Source organism: Zonotrichia albicollis, chromosome 1 (genome assembly GCF_047830755.1).
Source record: "Zonotrichia albicollis isolate bZonAlb1 chromosome 1, bZonAlb1.hap1, whole genome shotgun sequence".
Lineage (NCBI taxonomy): Eukaryota > Metazoa > Chordata > Aves > Passeriformes > Passerellidae > Zonotrichia > Zonotrichia albicollis.
This window is the reverse complement of record NC_133819.1, coordinates 59,812,905-59,825,053: the sequence shown is the minus strand read 5'-3', so window position 1 is coordinate 59,825,053 and position 12,149 is coordinate 59,812,905. Positions and strand designations below refer to the sequence as shown.

The window sequence follows — 12,149 nt, the reverse complement described above, 5'->3', positions numbered from 1 at the left end:
AGACATGACTCTTTTCTGTCTGTTATTAATAATATTTCAGACTTAACAGTTGTCCATTTGTGCTGACATCTTTCCTGATAACTTGAGACTAAAGCAATATTTTTCTAAGGCACTGTGTAAATGTCACTATGTCTCTCTCTCTCTGTCTTGGCTGGACATTAAGATTTGCCTAAATGTTGCCTGTTTTGGCTTGAGTACTTCTGTGGTCTTTCTTCTCTTAGTCTCCATTGATTCCCAGCATGCCTTTCTTCTCAGTTTTGTCATGTTTGTGGATGATATAGTAAGTGTATTCAAGTTCTGAAAATCTTTCTGCAAACAGATCATTAGTTTAAGATTATATCTAATGTAAACAAGGTTTAGAAATTTGCATTGAAAGCAGTATGGTAATCTGAAGAGAATTGCATTGTATTATGTTCTAATATGTGCTGTCTTCAGGCCACTTGAGGTTACATCAGCATGTGTGTTTGTGATATGCTTTTTACCAAGGGTAGACTCCACAAGTGTTCATGAATATATCTTTTCTTAGGAATTAATAGTGGGTTTTTATCACTATGTGACAGACAGATGGAAATAATATTAAATATTGCAACACATATTTTCTGAACAATTGCTTCTTTTTCTAGGATAACCTTCTGTGGCATTTGCTGTCAGAAATATGTCAAGGCTAACATATCTGAACAGTCTTCTACAACTGTAAGATATACTATGAAAATGCTAGCTAGTGGAGCAGAAACTATTATCTTCATGTTCCTGGGTATTTCAGCTGTGGATCCAGAAATCTGGACTTGGAATACGGCTTTTATTCTGTTGACTCTGGTCTTCATCTCAGTATACAGAGTTATTGGTAAGAGAGTGACCTTCCTGTTCTTGCATTGTACTGCTGATGCAATCACATATTCTTTAGCCCTCTCCCCCAAAAATATTTGGAGTTCTAGCTTTGCTCCTTTTAAAACATTCCATTTATTTTAGTTGAATTTATTGTTGGAATTGGATTAGAGTAGTAGAGTAAGTTCTACAGTAAGTTCTGTCATACGCTGAAAATATAGCAGGATTTAATTTCTGATGATGTTTGAGAACATGAGTAGCCCAGCAGTTAACATGAATCATTCAGTGGCTAACCTTTGTTGACTCAGCAAATGGTACTGGCAAAATCTCCCAGTAAAATGGACTTTGTTCTTTAATTTGCAGTCTAACAAGAGATGTGACTCTTGTCAACCATATCTTTCCTCCAGCTCTTTCAATTTGGCACGAAAGAGATTGTCCTAAACTAATGTTATGGTTGACTTCAGGTTTTGGGCACACAGTGATATCAGACCATACATAATAACATTGCAGGTTCTCTGGCTTAAGAAGTAATTCTCAGGGACTGATGAAAAACTGAGTAAATAAGGCCGTGGCAGGTAGAGATTACCTACTGTCAATTTACTGGGTTTATATAAGTTTGCAAACATTTCAAAATACCAATGATGATTTGCCCATCTACATAGTTCTGCTGTAATTTTGCTAAAATCCCAAAAGAGCTGTAGAATGAAATACTTTAGAGAGTAACACACATGACAATTTGGTGTATGTACTTACGCCTGGGAAAAATTAAACCAGCTTATTTGCCTGTTTGCCTTGACTTAAATTCAAATGACAGGTCACACATCCATCTAGCTGGCGATTTTCCTAGATTCTGTGCTCTTATTCTCTCCAGAAGCTCCTGAGCTGATTGAAGTGCTTACCTCCTTGCCCTCCTTTTCTAAATATTCTGCAAGTATTGTTCGTTTAGCTGCCTCTCAGTAACTGCAAATGTGCCTGAGGTGTTTTAAAAGAGTTTTCTGGGCCTTGTCTTTGACACTTTTTGTATTTGTCAAATGAGTGGTTAACAATCCTGTAACAGATGTGATGATAAGTAAATAGTAAATATTCAGCAATAACAATAAGCACCCACTAAAGTAATTGATCTTGGACATTGACAAATTATTAAATACTGGATGATACTGGGCCATACATAATTGCAGTTCTCATTCCCTGGAGGAGTCAGATTGGTAGAATTTCCAAGGTCCCCTCCTCTGGAGGCCCTCCTTACAGTGACAAGACACTTCTCTTGGCACAAGTTCAAAGTTCTCTAAAAAGAGAAGAAACTGTTTTGCACTGGTTAACAGCCCTGGCCTGCTGCAGTGGGAATCACATGCCAGGCACTCCAATCACAGGAGTGGTGAAGCTGTTTTCCCTATGTATGGAGGGAGTTCTGGGATACACTGAGATAGCTTGAGCCTTAGGTCTCCTGCAGCAGGCAGCATCTCACCTGTAGGTGTGGAGACAGTGTTAGCATAACTAAACAGCCCTTCATAAGACTATGACTTGTCTTACAAAATGTAATTTTCAGTGATTTGCAAACGGTACAACACTTACTCCCTAAATCAGTGCTGTTTTAACCTGTTTCTGTTAACTGACCCTGTGCATATCACCGGTTACACTGCTAGAAAACCTAAAATTGAATTTCTAAAGGCCAGCACATGTCAGAACTTTCCCTGGAGTGCCTGTGCCAGAGGGCAGCACTCTCAGAAGAGCTAGCTGCTGGCTTACAGAAGCATGTTCACCTAATTCCTTCAGCTGGATGTAATGAGAAGGCACTAAGTGGACAACACAGTGATAAGAGGGGGAATTAGATGGTGAAGATTGTTATAAAGGCATTTCTGTTACTCACAGCTGGGATATTGACGTTCCATTAGGGTATTTCTAGACATGCTGAAATTTGTTTTTTACAGGTGTGGTTATACAGACGTGGATTCTTAACCGCTACAGAACTGTCCAGCTGGAGATAATAGACCAGGTGGTGATGTCCTATGGTGGGCTACGAGGAGCAGTTGCTTTTGCTCTTGTTGCACTTCTGGATGGGAATAAAGTGAAAGACAGAAAGCTGTTTGTCAGCACAACTATCATTGTTGTGTTTTTTACTGTTATATTCCAGGTAATTTAACTTCTTAAACACGCTTCTTGCAAGGAGAAGGAGTCCCCCGAATGTACTGAATGCTTAAGGCAGTACTCAGCTGAAGGTTGCATATTGTTTCACTGAACTGAAAACATAATTGAATTTGTAATTTTAGTAACAAAGATCCTATTTTATGTTTTGATGTGGGACCACATGGGGCAAAACACAATTTCCTCTGTGCTAAAAATTGTTCAGTCTTGCCTGCTTGGTATTAATAGTACCAAGTTAATATCTGATTAAACATCCTTCACCTCATGTGGATAACTATAGGGAACAGTGCTTTTAATGGGCAGATACAATCATTAAGCTGATCTAGCTGAGCCTCAGCCCTTGTTTTAAAATATAGTAGCAAGCAGTGGGACAAGAAACTATTTAACATCCAAACAAAATAGTACTTTCTGGATGAAAAAAAGTATTTTAAATGAAAATAAGTCAGTAGATAGCAGCTTACAATATATTTTGAAGTGTATTACAGAAAATTTACTTGTGTTCACAAACTCCTGATTTGTGGAGAAAAGACCACATTCAGTGGCATAGGAAACACTTCTACTAGCATATTTTTCTTATAAATGATATATTTTTCCACTGTTGTCTTTTCAAATCTTTGTAATAGGAACTAAGGGTACCGTATTATTTTATCTTCTAGAAGGAATAGAAATCAACTGAGAAAGTATGAGAACCACCAAATAAAACACATATGTGCTTTATTTCTGTTTAACCAGCTGGAGGAAAGTCTAAGAGGACTTCCAAGCATTTATTGTCATGTTTCAATCCTTAGGGACTGACTATCAAACCTTTGGTACAGTGGCTGAAAGTGAAGAAAACTGAACACAGAGAACCAAAACTGAATGAGAAACTTCATGGCAGAGTAAGATGTTTAAAAAAGACCTCATGGTATCTTTTTCATTTTTACAGAGCACCTTAAGAGAAAAAAAATTGTTATTAAAAATATCTTTTTTGGTAAGGGAGTGGGCTGTCAAATATCAAGAAAAAAATCCTTCAAACATTTCAAAACTTATTTGTACATTGCTGTTTCTCTATGGTTAAATCTTGTGAAAGGATATTAATATGAAAGTTCTGGTCTTTCACTTGAGAATTCAATGGGGCTGGGAGTACTTGGGAAACAGGACAGATGGAATATGTTTCTTTGTCTTCATCTAAAAGAGGAGAATGATTGATAATTGCTAGGGCAAAGCATGTCCAAAAAAAATTTATTTTTCCTTCTCAAAAGTTTAATTTTTGGAAAAGGTATGAAAGCAGGCTTTTCTGTTTGCATATTACATAGAAAAATACTCTGCTGCCCAGTACAGAATAATTATATACTGAAATTCCAGACTAATGACAACAGTTTTAATTCAGAGTGAATGTTGTGTCCCAGGATTTCTTTACCCTTTTAGAATATTTTGAAACACAAACTCTTCCAATTGACTTTCACATCACATTATAAAGTTTTCTTTAAGTAAAAGAAAACATAACTTTTCAATATAAATATACGTTAAAGGATGGGAGACTATAAGATATCACAGAATCATCAAGGTTGGAAGAGATCTTCAAGAACATCCTGTCCAACCATGAACATATCACCACCATAGTCACCTCCAAATCATATCCCCCAGTACCACACCCAGACAGCTCTTGAACACTTCCAGAGACAGTGACTCCACCACCTCCCTGGGCAAATTATTCCAGTGCTTACCACTGTTTCAGGGAAAACTTTTTATTCTGAAATCTAATCTGAACTTCCCCTGGCACAACTGAGGACCATTTCCTTTTGTCCTTTCACTTGAGACATGGCAGAAGAGGCCAACACTCACCTGCTTACAGCATCCTTCCAGGTAGTTATAGACAGTGAGCCTCCTTTTCTCCAGGTTTAACAGCCTCAGCTCCCCTGGCTGCTCCCCACAGGACTTGTGTCCCAGACCTTTTCCTAGCTTCGTTGCCCTTCTCTGGACATGCTCCAGCACCTCAATGTCCTCTCTGAAGTGAGGGGCCCAGAACTGGACACAGGACTAGAGATACAGCCTCACTAGTGCCAAATGTCAGTCCTGCTGTTCCAAACCTAGCATCTGTAAAATTCTGCAGTAATCATTCCAATGTTCAGAGTGAAATGTTATAACCATACACAGAAAAAGGCCAAATTGTACCTGCAGCTGCCTTTGTTTGGCTCAAGAGTTTTAAGCCTCCAGATTTCTATCAGCCAGATAATATACTCAGTATGAAATTTTGCCCTGGATATGAAAAGAATGTTGCCTACTTCTACTCTGAGAGAAATATCAACTCCTGAAACATCTAAAAAGAATTACTGTGGAAACTGCTCAACTGAAATAGTCACCTACACTAATAGTGGCAGATGTACTTAATAGGGCAGAAATGGAGATGGTAAAATGAGTCCATAGAAGTTTTAAAATTGAATGTTAAAAAGGGGGTTTAAGTACCTTCTCGTTGAGACCCTTGTAATTCAAGAATACTTAGTAAATTTATGAAGAACTGGTTAGAAAGTTTAGGACCTTTGAAGAAAAGCTTATAGTAGTTAGTACTTCTGTAAATGGGGAAAAAGTTTTATAACAGCCATAAAATTATTCTGCATAGTCACCTGGTACAACTTGAAATAAATAGAGCTATTTTCTAATTATGCGTTTTTATTTCTGTAAAGATATTAATTCCACTCTCTCTTTCCTAGGCCTTTGATCACATTCTTTCTGCTATAGAAGACATTTCTGGACAAATAGGGCATCATTATCTGAGAGACAAGTAAGTAGTAACCAATTTGGAATCTGGAAATACTGCTAGGAAATATTATCTGTACATTATAACTTTTTAAGCCTGTGAGCTTAATGAAAGCAAGGATGATAAATGTTGTTAAAGAGGCAGCATACTGAAAATACTGGAAATATAGCAAAAGTCAAAACAGTGTATTTTTGTCCCCTTACAACTAAAATCTTTCCTTTCTCTTCCACATTTCAGGTTATGCCTTTGTAGGTGCCTCAGTTCACATACAGGGTTTATTCTCTCAAGATTAGAGAACTGACTATTTGCAGAAGTTTTCACCTGGAATGTTAATGTTGGTTTTTCTTTGTACTACTACATTTCATGAATGTATGTGTGGAGGCACTAAAAAGCTCAGTTACAACTGTGCTAGCTGTTTATCCTATCTCTATAAGGATGTGTTCAACACCTGTGAAAGTTATGGCAGAGGGTGCTCTGAAATTGCTCTGACAGTTTCAGCCTATTAGTCTGAAACCAATAGTGAACCATCTCCTCTGTTTATAGTTGATTCATCTAGAGAGAAGCAGAATTACTCAGCTGAAAGACCATTTCCTTTAAAGTACATGCGAAGATTTACCCTTGCGATGGACACGCTTCCATACCTGGATGAATAAAAGTGGAAAAAAGGGCATTAAATCTGGAAATCCTTAAGACTGTTATTTCAAGTTAGGCCATTCTGTCCCTGGAGTCAGGTTATTTAATAGGTGCAAACAGTCACAGTTTTGAGCTGCTAACCTCTTGCTGAGTCAACATGCCAATTCCAATCCAAAAGCTATGTGGTTGTGATAGCTTTCTGCAGAGCACTAATGCTTTCTGAGAAGCTGAGTCTATTAGCTTAGGTTTAACATTATCATGCAAAACAATAAAATTCTTAGGCTGAAGCTAGCTTGTACTGGAACTCAAAGAGAATTTCTCACCTGCATCCAGTTATAGAGACATTCTCCTTTTCCTTTTGCTCTTCATTTGTTTATGCAATTAAAAAATTTCATGAGGCACTACAGAGAGAAAATCATCTTTATTTTGGTCTAAGTTTGTAGTTGACTTTTTGGGAATAAATTTCAGTAGGCTATATATAATATAGGCAAATATGTCTCCAGTTTTGATATATTGACTCAAAGATAAAGCTATATTTTTAAAGTAGCAGATTAGCATGTGACCTTTTGCATGTCAGAAAGTAATCCCCTTGAGTAAGAACAGAAGGAATAGCTTAATGTAGATTAATGGTTGAGTATGTAGCTTGATGACAAATGTGACCATCTTAAGCCTGCCTTTTGGACTCTTATGTACATGAGAGTGCTGCTTCCATAAAGAAATGGCAACCCCTAGCATCCTCACCAATAGGTCCAGGTGTGGAAACCTGAATTAGAGCCTTTTGGTCAGATGTTCTGGCCAGAGAAGAGGAATAGTTACCAATTATGTGAATAATATTTAACAAAAAATGGTTTAAGCAATCTGAATCAAAAGCTGTAAACTCAAAATGGCCCTTGGGCAAGATGGATTCTGACCAGTAGTCTCCAAAGCTGCCTCATGCCCTTTCGATGCAGTGTTGAGGAAGCTAGAAGAAAGTACAACAGCCTTTAATCTTTTGGGCCCTAAACATGACAGGGCAGATATTCTACTACCAGACAATCTTGGAAGTGTAAATAGTTGAAAATACACGTGGCTACTATCCCCAGAGCAGAGCACATCAGTGGCATGAGTAAGGCCCTCTGGTAGAGCTTCTGGAAGGGCACTGTCATTCTGAACTGATTTTCTGGTCTGGTTGTCTTACAATACACCTGGGAAAAAGCAGATTACTTTCTCAACAAGGGAAGAAAATTAAACATAATCAGAAGTAGAAAAATAAGGTAGCATAATATCCCAAGGTATAAAATGTGTTACTGACTCTGAAATGGGATACTGTAATAATAGCACTCTTGTAGTAGTGTTGGCTAAATGAACTGATTAAATGCTTTGTGACAGCTGCATAAGTCTGTAGCAGGCTTTTCCTTAACTTTATTTACACACTAATGGTAGAGCTTCAAGACACAAATCCCTCACATTTCACTGTTCACCCTTTTTCTCAAAGTGTTTAGCTAAAAAAATATAATATGTACTAAATTAAAAATGCTTTGAAACTAAAATTGCTTGTTGCCATTAACACAGTTTGTTTAAATTATCAGGTGGTCCAATTTTGATAGGAAATACCTCAGAAAAATACTGATGAGAAGGTCTGCTCAAAAATCAAGGGACCAAATCCTTAATGTTTTCCATGAGCTCAACTTGAAGGATGCAATTAGCTATGTGGCTGAGGTACTTATGAACACTTGTTGACATATTATAGCGTCACTTGGAATTTGTTTTTTTAAAATTTGTACTATAACCAAAAGTTGATCTATTGCAGGAGATGCCTAAAGGAAAACGATTTCCATCTCAGCTCTGCTGAGATGGATATTTTATTTTTTTAATGTGTTTTGAGTGTCAGTATTGCTGCTTTGAGAAACTGTAGTTCTCAATATTGTGCCTGATCACCAAATGCTAGTATATTGTACTTACTTCAATGTATGTTTCTGTGGCATTTTACTGAATATCTTTGTTTTTATATTCATTACATGAAAAAAATACTGTAATTCTGGAGAGGTGGTGTCTTTCTAAATGCATCAACAGGGTTGACAGGACACTGGCTCCTGCAGGATAGTGGGTCTATGTGATGACAAATCTGATTTGAAGAAACTCACTTCTCACATCACAAATGATGTGCATATATGGCCAAAGTGTGGGACTGCTAATCTCAATCTGCCAGATCACTGTAACATGCACAAAAGGAAAAAAAAAAAAAAAAAGAAAAAGAAAAGAGTAACTTTATTCAATGGAATCATAACCCCCACGATTCAGTAATTAGGGTAAAATACACTACAAATATCAATTGCAATCAAAGAGTTGTGAAACTGGGAAACTTAAGACTTGCAACAGGAGAAGTTTTTAAAGGAGATTTGAAGAAAGTTTCTGACCTTCTACAGGAGTAGTGCAGCAATGTTGCCCAATTGTGTAAGTGTTCCTAATCATCTTCAGTATGAAACTAGTCACCTCAGTTCAAACAGCCATGAATGTGCAGTACTGATAAAGTGTCAAGGATAATTTTAAATGGAATATTTTTAAAAGTGGTCTTCGAAATTATAATCTATCCATACTCATAATCTCCAGTTACATTAACTTTCACAGTTAGGTGATATATCAGTTAATTTCTTTAATTTAAATAAAAACTATTAAACTATTACAATCATTGATACTACTTGTACTGCTAAGCTTCTTTTTTTTTTTTTTTTTTTTTTTTTTTTTAAATGAGCTACAGCCAGGCAGTCTTATTCAAATGAAACATATCATTCTGGAGATTGAATTCAGAAAACAAGATAAAATTCAGAAATTATGTTAGTATGGAAGATGGAGAATAGCTCAACAAGACAAGCAAATTCTTCCTTTTGAGATTTTTGAAAATTATCCATATAGTTTTTAGACCATCTGAACTCAAGAACTAATTTTCTTTCTTGTGATTCTTTCTGGGTCACACCTCAGAGGAAGAAAGCTGGATAATGACTTTAAGGTGGATAACCATGAAACTCATGTTCAGATTCATTGCAGAATCTGTTTAGTAGATTCATTACAGTGTTTCTTATCTTTAAGAAGCAGATGCGAAGGCCTTTATAGATCACTAATACATGCAGATTTAGAGCCAGAATTTTTATCCAGTAATGTCTTTGATCCCATATAGTAAAGACAAATTTCTAAAAGTTAGTTTAATGATTTTTTAGGAGATGAAACACAAGGGAACTGGTTTTTGTTACCTTAGTCCAAATCCTATTTGTGTGTATTGTTTCTTGCAGATAAATTCTGTTGGGCAAATGTCTACTGATCTGATATATATAGAAAAAGAAATTGAAAGTTCTCTAAGTTCTCCAAGTTTTGCAACATCTTTTCTTCCAGTAGAAATTAATTATGAGTTATGAATCCTAAAGTCATTTCACCTTTCTCACTTTAATATTTTCTTCAATGATGCATTGCTTTAACAACTAAAAAATTGTTAAAGCAATGTTTTAAAAGTATGTATTAAAAGAAAACTTCACTTTGCAAATATATCTTTGAACTAAATATCTATGAATTACAAGCTGACATTGAAATTGAAGCTATTTCTTCCAGGACAAGTAAAGACCTGCCTCCCCCAGCTACTCACTCTCTTCTTACTTGCAAGAAACTGAGAAGCTTAAAAGATTAAAAATTATTTTATATCTTTTTCTTTGTTCAACTCTGCTGCTGTGGTGCATCTGTATAATAAATAAGAATTGAGAGAGTTCAGTCTCTATTTAAGTATATCCTCACAGTTGAGAGGGGAGAACCTAAGCCAAGAAAAATCAAAATAACCCTGATTAATTGAAGGGAAGTGACTTAAAATACTCATGGTTCATAACTTGTTCTGGCTAAAATACCTTCACAGCTGATATGGTATGATGTATGTATGAAACATTAAACTTGATTTGAAAAGAAAATCAGATTCACTTCAGAAAATGGATGGGACCATGTTCTCACAGAATTTAATTGTATTAGCCTCAAGTTTTCTGCCTGCAGAGGCCACAGTATATTTCTTAATGCCATTGGTAACTCACATGCTGTGATATGTATATATGGGTTACCACATCAAAAGAAAACATGATTTTGGTTTGCTCCATGAATATGAAAATGTAAAGGGAACACAGTACAGTTAAAAATGGAGAAATTTAGATAAAATCTCTGTTCTGCAAGGGAGGTGATTTTTCTTGATTATTACTGCTTAAAATCTAGAGACCTGCTATGTGATTTCACTCCACTGATTCAAAACCATAGATGTTTTCAGCCTGTGTAACCACAATGATACAGATACCTTTTAGTTAAGCAAGAGATTACACTAGGTGTAGGGAAAAGTATGAAGACATAAAACTGAGCTTTTCCAGCAGTTCACTTCAATGACACCAGTTTTAAAACTGAAAGAAAATCTCATCTTGTCATGCCATAACCTCTTTTTAATAGACTTGTAGACTTCTATCACCCCTTAATGTTTGCTGCTTCCAGTCTGGTAGAGAAGAGAAAACTTAAGGTTGTGTCTTTGAAAATTCTGCTAATAACGTGTTGAAACATAAACAACTTTATGTATGTTCCTATGCTCTTGGCTTGCAGCATTGTACAAAGTAAAATTGCAAATCTATTGAGGCACAGGAAATCACTCACTTCTTCAAAATCAATTTCTAAGAGTGGAATAGATTTTCTCTTTGCTTTGTTTGTTGGGATAATGTCACTCAACGCAAAGAAACCATAAAATCTAAAAATGGTTTTTATTTGTTACCTAAATACAACTCCTCCCATGCTTCTTTTGGCATTTGCATAAATGCAGTCTTACAAATTTTCTGTATTCTGATATGCATTTTGTCCTAGGTTTTTACAGCTGTAATATGTCTTGTTTCTTTCCCTGACCAGGGAGAACGTAGAGGTTCACTGGCATTTATACGTTCTCCAAGTACAGACAACATGGTAAATGTGGATTTCAGCACTCCACTCCCAAGTGCTGTGGAAAGCTCTGTCTCTTATTTATTGTAAGTAATGTGGACTGATGGGGTGGTGTATGAGAGGAAATTGAAACACTGCTAAAAAAAATGAAAAACGCAAATTACAGGGGTTTCAGTCACAATATTTTTGAAATTTAATTAATATTTTCTCCCACAGAAAATGGATATATATGGATTTGTAATGTCATATTTTGCACACAGTTTTTTTTGGTAAAGGATGGTAAGATAAAGCAGACATCCACATTAGAGTTGTTTCATTTGCCTTTGGTTCACCAACTGTTATATATAGGGCTAGATGTTATTTCTGTGTTTGCTCCAGAAAAAGTAAAGAGAGAGGCAAGGAAAAAAATTGCCCCTTCCTTAACTTTTTCAATCAATCTGTTATTGAACAGACCATATGTCATGTAAACGGCAAAATTAATTAATGCCACATCCCCCTGAAAGACAAAAACCAATAGTCTTCTCACACTTCCAATTAGGCTTTTACTCATTGTCATTTAGCCAGTTCTTACTCTTCCTTTTTTTTTTAAACTTCATCTTGTTTTTTCTTTTTCATTCCTCGTCTTCCTGGTTTTTCTTCCTTTTCAGCAATTACTGATTTTAAAAAACACTGTTTGTGTTTTTCTTCAGGAGAGAAAAAGCTGGACCAGTTTGCCTTGACATGCAAGCTTTAGAGCAGAGAAGGAAAAGTATACGGGACACAGAAGACACTCTCGCTCATCACACCTTACAGCAGTACCTGTATAAACCCAGGCAGGAGGTGAGAGCCAGAAGCTAGCATTGGACTCTTTTCCAATCTAAAACTAAGAGGAAATAGGAACCAAAACTTGTGAGTG

At 36.2% G+C, this 12,149-nt stretch overlaps 1 protein-coding gene across 3 annotated transcripts in view; it reads left to right on the top strand.

Moving 5' to 3' along the window:
• Positions 1–12,149, top strand: part of SLC9A3 (solute carrier family 9 member A3) — a 57,065-nt gene that overhangs the window by 33,830 nt on the left and 11,086 nt on the right. For all 3 annotated transcript variants that reach the window (XM_074542136.1, XM_026790245.2, XM_005481801.3), the window contains exons 6-12: positions 624–844; positions 2,754–2,956; positions 3,756–3,845; positions 5,658–5,728; positions 7,906–8,035; positions 11,225–11,340; positions 11,944–12,073. In XM_074542136.1, coding sequence (XP_074398237.1) covers positions 624–844; positions 2,754–2,956; positions 3,756–3,845; positions 5,658–5,728; positions 7,906–8,035; positions 11,225–11,340; positions 11,944–12,073 — 961 coding nt within the window. The remainder of the gene's footprint in view (positions 1–623; positions 845–2,753; positions 2,957–3,755; positions 3,846–5,657; positions 5,729–7,905; positions 8,036–11,224; positions 11,341–11,943; positions 12,074–12,149) is intronic.